This window comes from Halichoerus grypus, chromosome 4, assembly GCF_964656455.1.
Source record: "Halichoerus grypus chromosome 4, mHalGry1.hap1.1, whole genome shotgun sequence".
Taxonomy (NCBI): domain Eukaryota; kingdom Metazoa; phylum Chordata; class Mammalia; order Carnivora; family Phocidae; genus Halichoerus; species Halichoerus grypus.
The window spans coordinates 168,050,173-168,069,225 of NC_135715.1; the positions used below are offsets into that span (position 1 = coordinate 168,050,173).

General features: G+C 36.6%; 1 protein-coding gene across 1 annotated transcript in view; it reads right to left on the bottom strand.

Moving 5' to 3' along the window:
* ACADL (acyl-CoA dehydrogenase long chain) overlaps positions 1 to 19,053 on the bottom strand; it is a 41,829-nt gene that overhangs the window by 891 nt on the left and 21,885 nt on the right. Inside the window, exons 7-10 of the mRNA XM_036098762.2 lie at positions 18,905 to 19,006; positions 17,885 to 17,998; positions 6,679 to 6,806; positions 4,423 to 4,509 (exon numbers count right to left, since the gene is read on the bottom strand). Coding sequence (XP_035954655.1) covers positions 4,423 to 4,509; positions 6,679 to 6,806; positions 17,885 to 17,998; positions 18,905 to 19,006 — 431 coding nt within the window. The remainder of the gene's footprint in view (positions 1 to 4,422; positions 4,510 to 6,678; positions 6,807 to 17,884; positions 17,999 to 18,904; positions 19,007 to 19,053) is intronic.

A 19,053-nucleotide genomic window follows, 5' to 3' on the forward strand; every position in this document is an offset into this window, starting at 1 on the left:
AGGAAACTGTATAGTTGTTTTTACCTTTTCTCATCTCATTTTATCCTCCCACTTTATCCTCTCATTTTATCCTCTCATTTTCTCATCTCATTTTATCCTCTCATATCCTTTATCCTTTACATCAGCATCAGGGAGGATAAATATTACTATTGTTTTGCAGGTAAAGGAACTGAGTGCAGAGCAGTTATATATACATGTACTAATTAATGGTTGCTATTTATTGGTCACATAACAGATAATTAATTGGCAGGCTGGAATGAGAAGGTAGGTATCTTGCCACTTTGGCAAGTATCTTTTTTATTCTATCACAATATTTTCGTTGGTATAGGCATGCAGGACTAGTTATGAGCTTTGGACTTTCCTAGTAGACAAATTCAAAGGCATTTTTTTTTCAAGCATAGAATGCTTTTTGTTTTTATTTATATTTATATTTATTTATTTATTTTTAAAATTTTATTTATTTGAGAGAGAGCAAGAGAGCGAGAGCACTGGGGGGAAGGGGGGGCAGAGGGAGTGGGAGAAGGAGGCTCTCCACTGAGCAGGGAGCCCAAGGTGGGGCCTGATCTCAGGGTTCCAGAATCATGACCCGAGCCCAAGGCAGCCAATTAACTGACTGAGCCACCAGGCTCCCCTGTTTTTTGTTTTTAATCTAAGACAAATTAAATGTGCCAGCTCTCTAGGAAAATGACCAGTTCTGGGACTCTCCATATTCATCATGGTACCTTGCAAACAGTGAGCACTCAGTAAATATTTACTGATTTGGTGTATTACAAAGGAATTTTAGAGTCTCAATACCTACTTTTTGATGAAACTTGAAATATGAAGACATCTGCATTTTCAAATATATTTTTTCTTTTGAACAGATTCCATTGTTGCCCACAAAACCGAGCACTTGCATGTAGAGAACCTACCTAGCATTTCAGCCTACTTCAGCAATGCTTTTAGACATTTTTGGACTGGGCTTTTTTCTTTTTTTCCACATTAAATAAGTTCCAATGGAGTAGGTAATGACAGAGATCAGCACACCTTTTATAGGTTACTAATTAAATTAAGTCATCAACTAAAATTAACAGAGAAAGGCAGCAGAAGGAATGTTTAACCACACAGTGACGAAGCTCTGTATCTCAGGCTGTTCTTCCTAGCAGGACAGAGGAGTCTTGAAATGGCAAAGCTCAATAAGCCTCACTTCTCAAAGGCCCCAGGCCTAATGAGTAAGACTGAAACACGTTCACATGCTTAAGACCAATTATTTAAAAACAAAAAACAAATAAAAAGCGACAAAACAAAAAAGCAAAACAAACAAAAAACCCCAACAAACCCAAAACACACACACACACACACACACACACACACACACACACAAATAAAACAGCTTACTCCGAGGATATAAGAAACACAATCAGAATGATTTTTTCTCTCAAAGTCTGTGCACTGCAACCACATACTGCCTAATGTGTCTAATCAGCCTTTTGATATTATCTACTATTCTCTCTTCCTAACTTATGAAAAGTTCTTTCCTCATGTCTTTGGGAAGAAAAACAGCAGTCTAGTTTAAAAGTTCGTACAATCTTTGAACTAACGAACCAGCCAAGAAGGGGATTATTATTCCTGAAAGGAAATGTAAGTCTCTCAAATTGAAACCAGGCATTTCAAGTAAGCCATCAAGCTACAATATTTGCTTGCTACTGACCTGAGGAATGGCCTCTAAGAAAACAGAGAGCAAGACTTACTCTACACTCTGATCTTGGGCTATGAGGATGGTGACTCTTCACCTCATATGCCTTTCTTGGAACCTGAACTACACTAGACAAACACTGAGCCAATACATGTCTACATTTCCAAAAGCAGTTATAATGGCACAATCAAGTAGAAGAATATAGATATGCATTATGATTTTACTTTCTTACATTGTGAATATTGTGAATAAGATGGATTAATATTGTGAATAAAACATGAAAATGCACAGAAAAAAATTCCAGTGATGATTTAATTTGTGCTAGCATAACTCAATGTTTACTTCTGATTTCATGACTATACAAAGATAAAAAAAATATATCTGCTTTTGATTAAGGCTCATTTGAAGTAGTTCTGAAAGGATATGCCAAAATCCAAGTCCAGGGATTGACCAAAAAATAAAAAAAATAAAAAAATAAAATGAGTATATATACGAGTGTGTGTATATATATATATAAAATTTAGTTACTTCATGTCTACATTCCCAAAGAAGGGAAAAGCCCTAGTTGCTGCTGAGTTTTTATAAAAGGTTATAAATTATACACACCCTGTGATTAAAGCTTTGTGAACTGCCCCAATGGCCACAGAAAATTAGTAGATTAAATCTATACTGGAGCTTCTGTTCTTAATGTAACTTAACTAAAATGTTTAATTTTCCTCATTAAAGACCATAAGTATATCAAATGTTTTCAATTATGTTTGCCAAAATGATAAATTTGAAAGTCAGTCTGAATACTAGTTTGATAATTTTCCCCTTCAGATAGTCTGTATTTAGATTAAAATTAGAATAGAAAAAGTTTTTAGAAGCCCATAGCATTCACATTCTCAGATTCAGAACTCAACTGGACTTCTCTCCATATAGTAAAACTTCCTTGAGAAAGTTTTATAAACTGAAAATATTGCTAAATAAGAGGAAAATTTGCTAGAGCAAAATGAATAATCAAATATTTAAGATATGAAAACTTTGATCCTTTTCATATTTAAGTTTTTTTCTGAAGTGCCAATTTTTTTTTACTTTTAAAAAGTGGTATTTTAGGGGCACCTGGGTGGCTCAGTCAGTTGAGTGTCTCTTGGTTTTGGCTCAGGTCATGACCTCATGGTCATGAGATCAAGCCCAGTGTCCAGCTCATGCTGACTTGAGATTCTCTCTCTGCCCCTCTTCTGGCTCACGTGTGTGTGTGTGTGTGTGTGTGTGTGCGCGCACATGCCCGTATGCATTCTATCTAAAATAAATAAAATCTTTAAAAAAATAAAATAAAAAGTGATATTTTAGAAGACATATAAATGACCAACAGGTATATGAAAAAATGCTCATTGTCACCAAAATCAGGGAAATGCAAATCAAAACCACAGTAAGATACCACCTCACATCTGTAAGGATGGCTATTAACAAAAAAAAAAAAAAAAAAAAGGAAAACAGGTGTTGAGAAGAACATGGAGAAATTGGAACCCCTGCACGCTGTTGGAGGGAATACAAGATGGGGCAGCTGCTATGGAAAACAGTATGGAACTTCCTCAAAAAATTAAATAGAACTACCATATGATTTTAAAATCCCATTTCTAGGTACTGATTGTAAAGAATTGAACAGGACCTCCAAGCAATATTAGCATTCACATGTTCATTGCAGTATTATTCACAATAGCCAAGATGTGGAAACAACCTAAATGTCCACGCACAGATGAATGGATAAAGAAAATGGAATGGAATACTGTTCAGCCTTAAAACAGAAGGAAATTCTACAATATGTGACAACTTGGATGGACTTGAACATGCTGTTAAGTGAAATAAGCCAGTCACAGAAAGACAAATACTATGTGTTTCCACCTATATGAGGTATCTAAAATAGCCAAATTCATAGAATCAAAGAAGAATGATGGTTGCCAGGAACAAGGGAAGAGGATAATGGGGAGCTATTAATCAATGGGCATAAAGTTACAGTTGAGCAAGATGAATAGGCTTAATTAGAGGTCTGCAGTACAATGTTGTACCTATAGTTAACAACACAGTATGGAACACTTAAAAATTTGTGAAGAGGGTAGATCTGATGTTAAATGTTCTTACCACAGTAAAATAAAATAATTAATAGTCAATGCGAATTAAAGGAAGAATAGTAACCTATTTTCTATCCACTACATTAGCATAAGGTTTAAAAAGCAGTAACATTCATAGTTTAGGAAGATAAGTTATCCTCAAACTTTTTTCATTTGAATATGAGTTGCTACTAACTAGAGAAAATAATCTGGCAATGTATTAAAATTTAAAATATGCATACTTTTGAACCAGCAGTACTACTTTTGGAACTCTGTCCTGTCATAATCAAAAACACATGTATCTAAGACAAGTGTTTAAAGGTGTTTTGTTGAAGCATTTATTCTCATAGTAAAAGAGTCGAAATAACCTGTGTAACTATGATTAACCAATAAAATATAGTATCATTTGACCATAAAGAAAGTGATATTAATCCTTCTGTATAATGATTCAAATAAAGCCAAACTTTATTATATTGGTCTCTTCACTTTAAAAATGATAAAATTCTAGTAGTGAGCTGATAACATGAAGCTGTTTCATCTGCTTGAACACACTCTGTAGTCAGATGACAAATAGATGATTTTGCTTCTCTTTTTCCTCTACACTCAATGTACAAAGTACAGTAAAGAAATTTTCCTTCCTCTTCACATCATACTCACTTTGCAATTGGGTACTCCCACATGTATCCCCAACCTCCATGGAGCTGGACACAGTCATAAGCTACACGGTTTTGTAACTCAGATGCCCTAGATGACCAAAATAAAAAGCAAAAAAGGAACATTTGAAATGGATTTTCACAAGGTGCTTCACAATCAGGAAACAAATTGTTTCTGACTGCTTAAAGACATACATTTATCAAAAAATTACAATTATACATATTAGCCAACCAGAGAAGATTGACATAAATTATATATGAAATAAATCTCTTGACAATTTTCACATAATGAATACTTTCCTCATCAATTAGTTCTGGCTGGGTTTTTGGTAAGGCTAGAAATAAAATGTGGAAAGCATAGACTATTAGGTTTTGGCTACTTTAGGCCTGAAAAGGACAAAGTAAAAACCTGAATTTGGTCTAATTTATTTAGATTCTTTGTATGATCTAAGTAACTATGTAGTTATACAACCATCTATTTCCTTTTGCCTTGTAATATGTCTTTTTCTCCAAAGATATCACTTCTACCTGAAGGTTGCAATTCTGAACTTCAGTAACTGTGAAAAAACTTTTTTTAGGGATTTTCAGAAATAAACTGAAAGTAAAAGTAAAAACCTAAGAGGGAAGACTACTATTAAGGTATGCACCATTATTTAGGAAACTTGTTAAAGATTATTTGGGCATTATTATTCCCAAAGTATCTGAAATACTTGAGAAATATTCTTGATCTTATCACAGTAATTTTAACTATCATTAAAATTCTTAAGATAACTCGTAGAGATTTTATTCATCTTAACATAAAAATATAAGTTCAAAATGCTTTTCAACATATTTTTCTTATTTTTTAACTTTTAAAGTAATGTCTGCCCATAACGTGGGGCTTGAACTCACGACCCTGAGATCAAGAGTCACATGCTCTACTGACTGAGCCAGCCAGGCACCCCTCGACCTATTTTTCAACAGTGGGAAACAAAGCAAAAGTAAGCATAGCCACATTTTCTTCTTTAAAATAATTTTTAACTTAAGTCATAGGGCAGGTGAGGATGTTCCTAATACAACAGTAACAATATAATGATTAACAGATAAGGCTCAGGGGGCAACAATATTTGGAATTCTATACATTTTTGTATTTGGCAAGTATTTTAGTGAAATATTTACTGGGGTATAACTAGTTGCTTCCTCTGCTTCAATGTGAAGTAACAGTATGTCTTTAAACTTAGTGTTTTCAAAGAACAATAAGGTCAATAGCTATCTAAATATCTCTTTTTCTAAAAAGGTCTAAAAAATTTTTATACTTTTTTCAACTAGTCAAAGAACTTGCTATAAATGTAAATGTAAAATGTCTCCCTCAAAGTACAAGTTCCTAATAATGCCACATCAATTTCAACCTGGCAGTTTTATTATTTTGGAATCATTACATGAAGAAGTATCCTGCATATTTCCCCATTCTATTTCTGATTGAACTGAACACAAGTTAATGAATAATGACAGGAATTTTTTCTAGGTTATTTTTGGGCTAATGAGATGTGAGAATGTTTGTTTTTAAAACAGAGGAAACCAAACCCATTTCCAGAATCTGATTTAAACTATATTCTTGCATCTTAAAATACATAAAAACCTTATAGGAGTCTCTTTTCAATTAATTCATCTTTAATACCATTGCTACTCATCTTTAATCCCAATGAAAAGTCTTTCCAAGCCTAATAGGACATTTTCCCTTTCACTCAATTGAGCATGTGTCATTTTTGATGGGACAATCAATTTTTCAGACGTTTTTCTTAGATCTGGACAACATTTTAAATAGAAAAATGCAGTCCAATCTACTCATTTCACAGATATCAAAATGTTGGCCCAGAGAGAATTAAATTTAATTATTGTTATTCAATGAAAGACTTGAGATTCAATCTCAGGATTTTAAGTCTTACTGTTCTTGTTTGGTCTCATTACAGTGCTACTCGTCAGATAATTTGAAATTAAACTAGTACTTGAATGAACTAACCAGTTACCCTACTTCAGTATCTTAATATCTTATTTTCAATAGCAAGCTAAAAGTTAAATCCACTTGAGTAATTTTTAGCACATTATAAATAGGCTTCATGGAACCTTCCAGCATTTTTTTTTTTTTTAAAGTTGGTTCTTACTGTTAGTTTTTATTTTCACAGACTTCTTCCTTTAAGACCCTCACGGCTGAGTGTAAAGTTGGAAGAATTGCATAACAGTCTGTGCAAACACCACATTTTAATTACTGAAGCATGCATACCAATATTTCGCCATGGAGGCCGTGGCAGAGTCCAGACGTTTCTTTTCATGCAGCTGAAGACAGCTGTCCACAAAAGCTCTGGTTACACAAATGTGTGTTTTTAATTCTGCCAGCTTATGCTGCACTGTCTTGAATTTAAAGGAAATAAAAGGGGAAAAATTGAGCATAGAAAAAGAGCATATTTTTAGTTACCTAGTATATCAAAAATTATATAATGGAAGATCTTTAGAGCAAAACAAAAGCAAAATTACCAGTTCTTTTTTTTTTTTTTTTCCCTCTCTAAGAGGCATATGTTAAACTAAATAGCTTAAATTTAAAACCCACTATAGGGGCGCCTGGGTGGCTCAGTCGTTGGGCGTCTGCCTTCAGCTCAGGTTGTGATCCCAGGGCCCTGGGATCGAGCCCCGCATCAGGCTCCCTGCTCCGCGGGAGGCCTGCTTCTCCCTCTCCCACTCCCCCTGCTTGTGTTCCCTCTCTCGCTGTGTCTCTCTCTGTCAAATAAATAAATAAAATCTTTAAAAAAAAATAAAAATAAAAAATAAAACCCACTATATCATTGCTAGAGAAATCTGTACTAAAAGATGAAAAAAGAGATAAATACATAAACAACGTCTCATGTTTTAGATTAAAATTTAGACCATTTAGGGAAACTGCCTGAAAAACAGCAATGGCTATAATAGGTGAGCACCATCTGGTGGTACAGTCCTTTAATACAGCTGTTGAAAACACCTCTTTTTCCTCCAGAATCTAAATCCATGAAGAATTTGTCTTTTTTTGCTTTTTATAAAGAATTTGTCTCTATTAATGAAATTAAGTATACACATTTCTCTATTCTGCTTCTTTGTCTTGGCGTAAAATAATAAAGTAACAAGCTGGAAGGACAACATTAAAAATATTTATTAGACATTATTTTATATTGCAAAGTATTTAATTTAGATCTACAGAATGTAGAATAACAGCATCAGAGCACTCCAGAGATAAAAGTCCAGTACGCTCCAACCTCTTTCATCTCTCTCTGCCCTTCCTTCGATCCCTCTCAATACCTAGTCTCTAACTTGAACTGAATGATCTGGAATGGCCAATGTTAATATTTTATACTTTCTCTTGCTGGCCATAGACAACCTATAGTAGCCTTTGAAATTATTCTCTCTACTCTCAAGGGTTTTTGACTGCTTTCACTTCAATCAAATTTTCTTATATTCCAGTTTCTTGGCTCTCATACCTTGAATTCTGATTTTACATCTGGTCTCTTTGGCACCAACTCTTGAACCTCCTTCAGGAAACTGGCTTGGATTTGACATACTAGCCTTCCACTTTGTGTAACCCCCCGAAATACACCCCATTCTAGTTGACCTCTTAGGTTCAAGGCCCAGCTATGGTCAGCTGGCTCTGTCTTCCTTGTGGAAATTCAGACAGAACAGGGTTTTGATCATGCTGCTATGGAACTCATGAGTGAGACCTTTACTGTGGCTAATAAAAGGTGTGGAAGTTAGTGACAAAGTGGCACAGTGAAAATCAAACTAGAAATTCATGTGCCCCACCTATGCACTGGCAAGTTCAAAGCCATGATTGAGTCCCCAAAAGGAAGGCTTTAGGGACCAGATTCTCAAGAGGATGCTGGCCCTGCCATTCCTTTTGACTATGGCAATTCTCAAACCACAAAACTGAACCTTTTAGCATCGTTGTGGTGGGGACAGTTTGGATACTTTCCATTTTCAGAAAAGAGTAGAAAAGGAATATAATAAGACCCAGGACCAGACAAGACCTGAGTGTCGGGAGGAGTAGGTGCTATGACGGACTGATTCCTCAGAGGTGTATCAGTATAACTACCATGCCAATGAAAAACCCAACTGACTGCATTTCCCTTGGCTTTACTCCATCCTGTTCTAGAAACAGACAGTATGACTGGCACCTAATGGTTCCAAAACCAAGCAGTAGGAAGAGTGGTACCACATTTTTTCTACCTCTGTATCCTGGCCTCTGATTCAGAACATGCTGGGTCATATCAAAACCTTCTCCCCTGCCCTACTCTTTCCCTTACCTTGTTTATCTCCCTTTCTATTCATTTATATTTAATTAGGCCAAATCTCTATCACCTAATCAGCACGAAGTTTCCCACTTCCACCCCAAACATTCAAGATTATTCATAGAAAACCTAAAGATGGAAGAAGAAATGGAAAAAAGTGAGGAAATACTGTTCTATACATTGAAAACAGATGAGTATATATCCCCTCTAAGCTTATTCCTGGTTTAGTTCAATGACACTATCTATAACACTTTGTTTGGAAAATAAGCGAGAATCTGAATTTATTTTTATTTGAGAGAGAGAGAGAGAGAGAGAGCACACGCAGTGTGGAGGGACAGAGGGAGAGGGAGAGAATCCCAGGCAGATTTCCTGCTGGGAGCAGAGCCCAATGTGGGGCTTGATCCCACAACCCTGAGATCACGACCCAAGCCAAAATCAATAGTCAGATGCTCAACAGACTGAGCCACCCAGGACCCCTGAGAATCTGACAATTCTTAAGATACTTTTGCCCTCTCCCCACTGTGATGGCACACTTGAGAATTTATGCACTATTTACAATGTCAGAGAATCAAGATCTCTAAACCCACTTCCCTCACATGAGAGCTATTTCTCTGGGAATGCTGGGAGCTTCCAGAAGCTGAAGTTAAATTTCAGATCAGGATGGGCTCATTTGGAACTCTTGCTTTAATTCATTTAGTGAAGTCCACAGGTTTGAAGAAATTAATGCCTCCAAGAATACATAATTTACTCTCTGGGGATAAAGAGATTAAATATTTGCATATTCTAGACATCACATTGGGCATTACTATATAGATTTTGTCTTGGCTCTTCACTGCAGACATTGCCTCGTGTTTTCAGAAATTATTCTGTAATGGATAGTGGTGAATAATTGTACCACACATTATTAGCAAGGTGCTTCTTGTGAATGATCAACACACTTGTAGCAATATTTTTAAACATTCCTTAATAACTAATAGATAATACTGCAGCTAGCATTTAAAAAAAACATCCTCGAAACTTACTGAATGAATCAAAGTATCTTTCAGAGTTCTGAAAGACGTAACTCTTCGAATCATACAATTATGGAACTGGAATACAATTTGAAGAGGTTATCTAGCCCACATTCCATTTAAACAAAACCATTAATTGTACTCTAATATATTATGACTCAAATATAAAATATAACATCGGGGTGCCCGGGTGGCTCAGTTGGGTAAGCATCTGCCTTCGGCTCAGGTCATGATCCCAGGGTCCTGGGATCGAGTCCCGCATCGGGCTCCCTACCTCAGCAGGCTCCCTCTCCCTCTCCCTCTGCCTGCCACTCTCTCTGCTTGCGCTCTCTCTCCAACAAATAAATAAAATCTTAAAAAAAATATATATATATATATAATAAAATATAACATGTTAGGTTTGCCATCTAATTTTATAGTTAATTAACCCCCCACTCAAGGTCTTAAGAATTGGGTAATTACTTTTTGGAGGAATGTAAAGAAGAAGTGCTATTTTTTTCCTCTCCTATTCCTTTTTGTAATATTCTGTGCTCTTAGAATCAAGAGCATACCACACAGGCAATAACTAAAGCTTATCTTAGAAAAGAACGTTGAATTTTCACTTCATTGCCCATGGGTGAAGGAAGTGGGGAAAGAAAAAAAGGTCTATCTACTTTAAATTTCTGGGTAGTAAATAGTGTGTGTGAGTTAAGAGTGTAGGTTCTGGAATTATAATATCTGTGTTATCTTGGCAAAATTGCTTAACCTCTCCATGCCTCAATCTCCTTATCTGTAAAATGAGGGTAAATATAACACTTATTTTATAGAGAGTTGTGAAGAAAAAATGGGACAATTCATTTAGCACAGTGTCTGGCACATGGAAACAATGTAATAATGAGTCACTATCATTATTTATATATGAATTTTACCTAATTATTATCTAATCTTTAGAAAATCATAAGATTTGACATCAAATATGGAGAGTACGAATGAAAGGAAATGAAAATCCTATAATAATTGCCACTTAAGTATGATAGGTCTCCATCCTAAAAAGAATATGATTTTTTTGGTGGAATGTATCCAAATGGCAGAAAGGCCCCAAACGTTCAAAATTCAAGGATAACAAAGAGAAAGGAAGGAAACTGAATAGTTAAATGATCATAAGATGACATTTGGCTAAGTATAATATGACCTTTAAAGGTCTTCTATTTCATTTTAATAACCAGAACGATAGTGTACCCAGCTCTAGAATAGGAGGTGCAAGCAAAATATTGGTTGTTCATCTTCTTTGAATACATTCCTAGACTGAATACGAAAATATTACTCAAAGATACTTATTTCAATAAAACAAAGATTAGAAGAAATATCTCAAAAATCTGAAAACACACATATATTTACTCAGAAAACCGAACTACAGGGAGCCCTAGTATACGGGCAGAAGCAATGCTACTGCCACCTAGTGAAATTTTGGTAAACTACCTCTGAAAGGAGGCAATAATAAAATGGTACTTGCTTTGAAATATATATAAATTATATATAAATTATCTATTATTATATAAAATATATATTAATATATAACATATATTAATACATAAAATACATATATTATAAACTTTTTTCCTTCTATGGGAAAACATTATACCAATTTCCTATTTCCTTCATGGTCAAATGTCAAATCAGACTTAACATTCTGAGTTATAGACAATCTGGGTAATATCATGGTCATCTTTGTTGTCATTTAATATGTATTCCATAAAAGGAGATGTAGATTTCCAAGGAGATGGAAAATATGCTTATTGGGTTCACTTTTTATTTTTTAATTTTTTAAAAGATTTTATTTATTTATTATGTCAGAGAGAGAGAGAAAGAGGGAGAGAGCAAAAGCAGGGGGAGTGGCAGGCAGAGGGAGAAGCAGACTCCCTGCTGAGCAAGGAGCCCGACGTGGGACTCGAGACCCAGGACCCCGGGATCATGACCTGAGCTGAAGGCAGATGCTTAACCAACTGAGCCACCCAGGTGTCCCTATTTTTTAATTAAAAAAAAAAAATTATTTATTTCCGAGAGAGAGAGAGCGCATGTGTGCAGGGTGGGGAGGGCCAGGAGAAGAGGGAGAGAGTCTTAAGCAGACTCTGTGCTCAGCATGGAGCCCGACGTGGAGCTTGATCTCAAGATCCTGAGCCGAAACCAAGAATTGGACACTTGACCGATTATGCCACCCAGGCTCCCCAAGGTTCACTTTTTATAGTATCCATAATAGGGCTAAAGGCATGAAATTGGTGGTGGTTGGATTTCAGAAGCAAAAGCTATTACAGACATACCTTGTTTTCTTGCTCTTTGCTTCATTGCACTTTGCAGATGTTGTATTTTTAACAAATTGAAGTCTGTGGTGACCCTGTGTTGACCAAGTCTATCTGTGCCATTTTTCCAACAGCATTTGCTCACTTTGTGTCTCTGTGTCATATTTTGGTAATTTTCACAATATTTCAAACTTTTTCATTATTATTATATTTGTTATGGTGATCAGTGATTTTTGATATTACTATTCTCGTTTTGAGGCACCACGAACCACGCCCATATTAGATGGTAAGCTTAATCGATAAATGTGTGTGTTCTGATTGCTCCACTGACCAGCCGTTCCCTTATCTCTCTCCTTCTCCTTGAGCCTCCTTATTCCCTGTGACATAAAAATACTGAAATGAGACCCATTTATAACCCTACAATGGTCTCTAAAGGTCCAAGTGAAAGGGAGGAGTCATACGCCACTCATTTTAAATCAAAAGCTAGAAATGATTAAGCTTCCTGAGGAAGGTATGTCAAAAGCAAGCCAGGCTGAAAGCTATGCTTCTTATGCCAGTTAGCAAGCTGTGAATGCAAAGGAAAAGTTCTTGAAGGAAATTAAAAGTGCTCCTCCTGTGAACATGTGAGTGATAAAAAAGTGAACTTATTGCTGATATAGAGAAAGTTTGAGTGGTCTGGATAGAAGATAAAAACATCCACAACATTTCCTTAAGCCAAAACCTAATCCAGAGCAAGGCCCTAACTCTCCTTAATTCTATGAAAACTGAGAGAGGTGGGAGGAATTTGAAGAAGTTTGAAGTCGGCAGAGGTTGGTTCATGAGGTTTAAGGAAAGAAGCCATTTCAATAACATAAACTTGCAAGTTGAAGCAGCGAGTGCTGGTGCAGAAGCTGCAGCGGGTTATCCAGAAATTCCAGCTAAGATCATTAACAAAGGTGGCCACACTACACAATGGGTTTTCAATGTAGATGAACCAGCCTTATATTGCAAGATGCCATCTACGACCTTCACAGCTAGAAAGGAGAAGTCAATGCCTGGCTTCAAAGCTTCAAAGGACAGGCTGCCTTTCTTGCCAGGGGCTAATGCAGCTGGTGACTAAGTTGGAGCCAATGCTCACTGGCCATTCTGAAAATCCTAGGGCCCTTTAGAATTACGCTAGATCTACTCTGCCTGTGTTCTAGAACTGGAACAACAAAGCCTGGATAACAGCACATCTGTCTACAACATGGTTGATTTATTGATTATGTTAAGCCCACTGTTGAGCTCAGAAGAAAAAAATGCCTTTCAAATATTACTGCTTATTGACAATGCACCTGATCACCCGAGTTCTGACTGATGGCAGTGAGATTAATGTTGTTTTCATGCCTACTAACACAACATCCATTCTGCAGCCCATGGATTAAGGAGAAATTTTGACTTTCCAGTTGTATTATTTAAGGAATACATTTCGTAAGGCTGTAGCTGCCATAGATAGTGATTCCTCTGATGGATCTGGGCAAAGTAAGTGAAAATCCTCTCCAAAGAATCCACCATTCCAAATGCCATTAAGAACATTCATGAATCATAGGAAGACGTGGAAATATCAACATTAATGGGAGTTTTAGAAGAAGTTGATTCCAACCCTCCTGGATGACTTTGAGGGATTCAAGACTTCAGTGGACGAAGTGACCGTGGACGTGGTGGGAACAGCAAGAGAACTAGAATCAGAAAGTGGAGCGGGGAGACAGGACTCAATTGCTGCAATCTTATAATAAAGTTTAACAGATGAGGAGTTGCCTCTTATGGATGAACAAAAAAGTGGTTGTTCGGTAGATTCTGGTAAAGATGCTGTGGGGATTGTGGGAATGACAACAAAAGATTCAGAATATTACACAAACCTAGTTGATAAAGCAGCAGCAGGGTTTGAGAGGACTGATTCCAATTTTGAAAGAAGTTCTATGGATAAAATGCTATCAAACAGCATTGTATGCTACAGAGAAATTGTTTGTTAAAGGAATAGTCAACTAATGTGGCAAAGTTCATTGCTGTCTTAAAAAAAAAAAAAAAAAGGCAAAGCCACCCAACCTTCAGCAGCCACCAGCCTGATCAGTCAGCAGCCATCAACATTGAGGCAAGACCCTCCATCAGCAAAAAGATTACCACTCACTGAAGGCTAGATGATGGCTAGCATTTTTAGCAATAAAGTATTATTTAATAAAGGTACGCACACCTTTTATTTTTTTGTAAAGATTTATTTATTTATTTGCGAGAGAGAGGGAGAGAGCACACACACAGGGGGAAGGGGCGGAGGGAGAGAGAGAAAGAGTCTTAAGCAGACTCTTCACTGAGTGCATAGCCCCACTCGGGGCTCAATCTCATGACCCTGCGATCAGACCTGAGCCAAAACCAAGAGTCATATGCTTAACCAACTGCACCACCTAGGTGCCCCATATGTATGTACACCTTTTAGACATAATGCTATTGCACACTTAATAGACTACAGTATAGTGTAAAGATAACTTTTATATGCACTGGGAAACCAAAAAATTCATTAGACTTGCTTTATTGCAATATTCCAGAACAGAACTGGCCAGTATTTTCTAGGTATGCCTATAAAGTACTTTGGGTAAAGTTCAGAAAGTCAAGGAGTAACACTTCATGTTGGGAGGAGCCTATGGTGTGTATTTTAAGAATCACACCTATCAAATTACATTTCAACATACAACCTTTAGAGGGCAATCAATACATATTTGCTCAATGAAGCAAAAAGGAATAAATTATGTATATCACTGTTTCTCAAAGGGAGAATATTGGCATTTTGAGTGAGACAATTAGTTGCTTTACAAAGCTATCTCTGAATTACAGGACATTTAACGATATCGGCCTCTAGAGCACCAAATATGAAATATCCCTCCCATTGCTGTGTACCCCACTTCCTGACAGTTCTAAATGCCTGGGGGGAAAAGGGCAATCACTGAGAATCACTGCGATGTGTAAATTAATGATACATAAATGAAAAGCAATATAAAATATAAAATCTTTACTTCAAAGGAAATCACAATTTAGGCAACTCGAACCATACCATTTTTTAAAAATTTTTAAAAAGATTTTATTTATTTATTTGTTAGAAAGAGAGAAAGAGCACAAGCAGAGGGAGAGGGAGAAGGAGAAGCAGGCTCCCTGCTGAACAAGGTGCCCGACCTGGGACTCGATTCCAGCTGAGCCGAAGGCAGACGCTTAAATGACTGAGCCACTCAGGCATCCCAAACCATACCATTTAAAAAATGTTTTCTAAAGTGTGTGCCTCATTTTAGATTCAGTTTCAGAACAACTATTTTTAGATCTATTTTGTGTCAAAAAGACAGGATATGAAGTTTTTTTCAGAATGGAAAAAGTTAACTTTTTTTTTTTTTAAAGATTTTATTTATTTATTTGAGAGAGCGTGAAAGTGATCACAGAGGCAGAGGGAGAAGCAGACTCGCTGCTGAGCAGAGAGCCTGATGCGGGGCTTGATCCCAGGACCCTGAGATCATGACCTGAGCCGAAAGCAGACACTTAACCGACTGAGCCACCCAGGCACCCAGGAAAAAGTTAATTTGATGAACACTCAGGTAGCAAATAATTCTCAAAATGGCCTGGGGTAGGTCCAGAACAGGAGCCAGAAGTTGATAAAAAGGTTCCCTTCATTGATTGGAACAAAATGGAGGAATATATTATGTAAGGGAAAAATAGCAAACTTTAGGGAGTGGTTAGTTTGCCAGGCAATATTCTGAGCACTCTGGGTGTACCATCTAGTCCTCACAGCAATTCTATAAGGTAGCTACAGATATTATTTACATCTTGCAAATAAGAAAATGCTTTGGAGAGCCATCATATAACCTGACTAGACCACGGAGATCCAAGTAGCTGAGCTAGGACTTAACCATGCCTGAAGTTAATTTCTGTAATGCTGGTCCTAAAAGGCTACCAAGGTGTTTCATTTCTGCCTTGCCCTTTATAAAGCCCATCATCTAATAGGTCATTCCACTTCAAACTGTTCAAGTAGATTTCCAACTCCAGGTTTTTTGCTGGTAAAATGTTTAACCAATTTTATGACTGCCTTGTTTTTAAGCCATTCATTTAAGAAGAAACTAGAGTCTAATATTTGATTGGCATGGTTAGTGATTATGGCCACCATATGCTGAGTTCTTTGGCAAATACCTTCAACTTCCTTGCAAAACCCAACCTTAAACAATCATCCACCTACTCTGTGCTTGACCCTGGATGGCTAAACCCTTCTAGTAAATCTAATACATAAAAAAGCAGAAGGTACCACTATAAACCCATGATTATTAACCTCATCTGAGTCCTCAATACTGCTAGCAACCTTTACTACATTTTTCGAGTTAGTTCAGTCTCTCAGTTTGAAGGCGTATTTCAAATCTTCCTCTCCTTGGACACCTCCATGTCCCCTTCACTCACCTGTTTTTCAAGAACTGAGTTTCCCTATATTACTTAAGGGAAATGGAAGCCTTCATAAAAGAGCTTTTGCAATTTTCTACCAGCAGAGCTAAGTATCTGAATGAACCCATACTTGTCCTCTCCTCTTTTCTTCCTGTTACAATGGAGGAAACGTCTCTGCTGTGGGGGTGGGAAGGCCTATCTTTCCATGTGCTTTGGCACCCACAACCTAACACTTTCTCAAATATCATATGCAGTTGATTATCTTCTTTATATCTACAATATTTCCCTCTTAACTAAATCCTTTCTCTAGGTATTAAAATGTGCTTCCAGCATTCTCATCCTAATAACAAAAACTTAATAATCTCTAAATATGTCACTTGACCCCAAAGTTCTGCCCCCCATCCTCTTCTTACCCCCTAGTAACTATCTTTCTCTTAACTACCATTCACAGCCGAATTCAGGAAGAGTTGCCTGCTATCAGTATCTTTACTTCTTCATTTCCATTTACTCCTCTACCCACACTGGTCTGGCACCACCCCCACTCTAGTCCATTAATGGCTCCTAAGAAATAACTTCCCTATCACTATGTCCCATGGGCACTCTTTTTAAATTAATTAATTAATTTTAATTCAATTAATTAACATATAATGTATTATTTGTTTCAAGGGTACAGGTCTGTGATTCATCAGTCTTATATAATACCCAGTGCTTATTACAACACATACCCTCTCCAATGTCCATCACCCGTTACCCCATCCCTCCATCCCCCTCCCTTCCAGCAGCCCTCACTTTGTTTCTTAAGATTAAGAATCTCTTATGGTTTGTCTCCCTCTCTGGTTTCATCTGGTTTCATTTTTTTCCTCTCTTCCCCTATGATACTTTGCCTTGTTTCTTAAATTCCACATATCAGTGAGATCGTATGATAATTGTCTTTCTCTGATTGACTTATTTCGCTCAGCATAATACCCTCTAGTTCCATCCATGTCATTGCAAATGGCAAGATTTCATCTTTTTGATGGCTGTGTAATATTCCATTATATCTATCTTTCTATCTATCTATCTATCTATCTATCTATCTATCTATCTATATCACATCTTCTTTATCCATTCATCTTCCAATGGGCATTCTTGACCTTCATCTTAGTTTCCCTCTAAGTGCCTTTGGCCCCACTCCTGCCTACTTGAAGTCTTCTTTCCTCTTGGCTTCTGGGACACTACTTGCTTGATTTCCTTTTTTCTTTCTAGCCATTCATTCTCTGTTGTCTTTGCAGGTTCTTCCCCTCCTACTCCACCTGTAAATCCTGCATTTTTCTCAGGACTCTGTCCTAGAACCTCTTCTTGTCTTATTCTACTCTTTTTCCCTCAACGGTCTCATCTACCTCCATGGATTCTAATACTACCTCTATGAAAATTACTCCATATTCATATTTAGATTGATGTCACTTAATACTAAACTATGACGACAAGCTTACCTGCATATGTGCAACTGTTTTCCCAAAAACTTTTCTTTCTTTAACGTAATTCCTGGTTTCTTCAAACATGAATTCACTGGCTGAAACTGCCAACTCAGCAACCAGTAGCCTTTCCTATAACCCAAAATTAGGTCTAAGAATCATTCTAATTCCACAAGTGATTTTCACATGATTTCAATGATGATAAATCTTATAAATAATCTTAATAAAACTCATAAAAACTAATTTATTTCTTAATTCTATAAGAAAATGTTCCCACAGAGATTTACAAAAATATTTTGACATATCCATAATTCTCTACAACAAATCCTTTATTTTTATAAATGACTGTCTTTACTACATATAGATATAGACATAGTTTATTTCATTCCTTCTTCTCATCATTCATCTATACGAAGAGAAATATGAAATTGTTGATTTTTATTTATTGATCTCTGTACATTACATGTCCTAATAGGTCTGTGAAAATCAACATCTTAAAGGGTACAGGTTAAATTCTGTCTATTAGTGCAATCCACAGTCAGTTTAAATCATCTTGCTGTTGATTTCTGTATTCTATTTCTGTGGCAGTGTTTCTAGCCTTGTCCCCAATTTTACGTTTAGCCCAGGCTGAGGCAGATGCACCTATGCTCATATGCTGGCATGTGAGGCTCAATGATCTTTCAGCTAGCACACTCCAAAAACACAGATGGAGGGCTGACCTTATCAGGTATGAACTCAACCACCTTCCCCTTTGATTCTCAGGTGTTACAAAAAAATCCTGCCAAATGTTTCGGCTGACAATTCCTTATAAGGAGCTAAGAATTCTTGACTTGTAGTTAAGAAGCTACAATCATTCTAAGAGGATATTACAGCTGTGAAATACCTAATTTCTCCACTCACTTATAAGCTTTGATTGGATATCCCTGAGTTAATGATTGACTATATCACCAGTTTTATATACGTGAACTTACACAGTTCTATGTTATTTCATTCAACTTCATTCGCTAATCAAAAGATAGACTCTGTAATAACTCTGACCTGTGGAAGTTCTTGCATGAGGTAATAGAAGCCTTTATTTTCTTCTCCAAGTAGAGTACTAGCTGGCAACCGGACATCTTCAAAGAATAATTCCGCAGTATCCTAAGGGATCACACAATTAAGTACACAATTATTTCATTTAAGTCTCC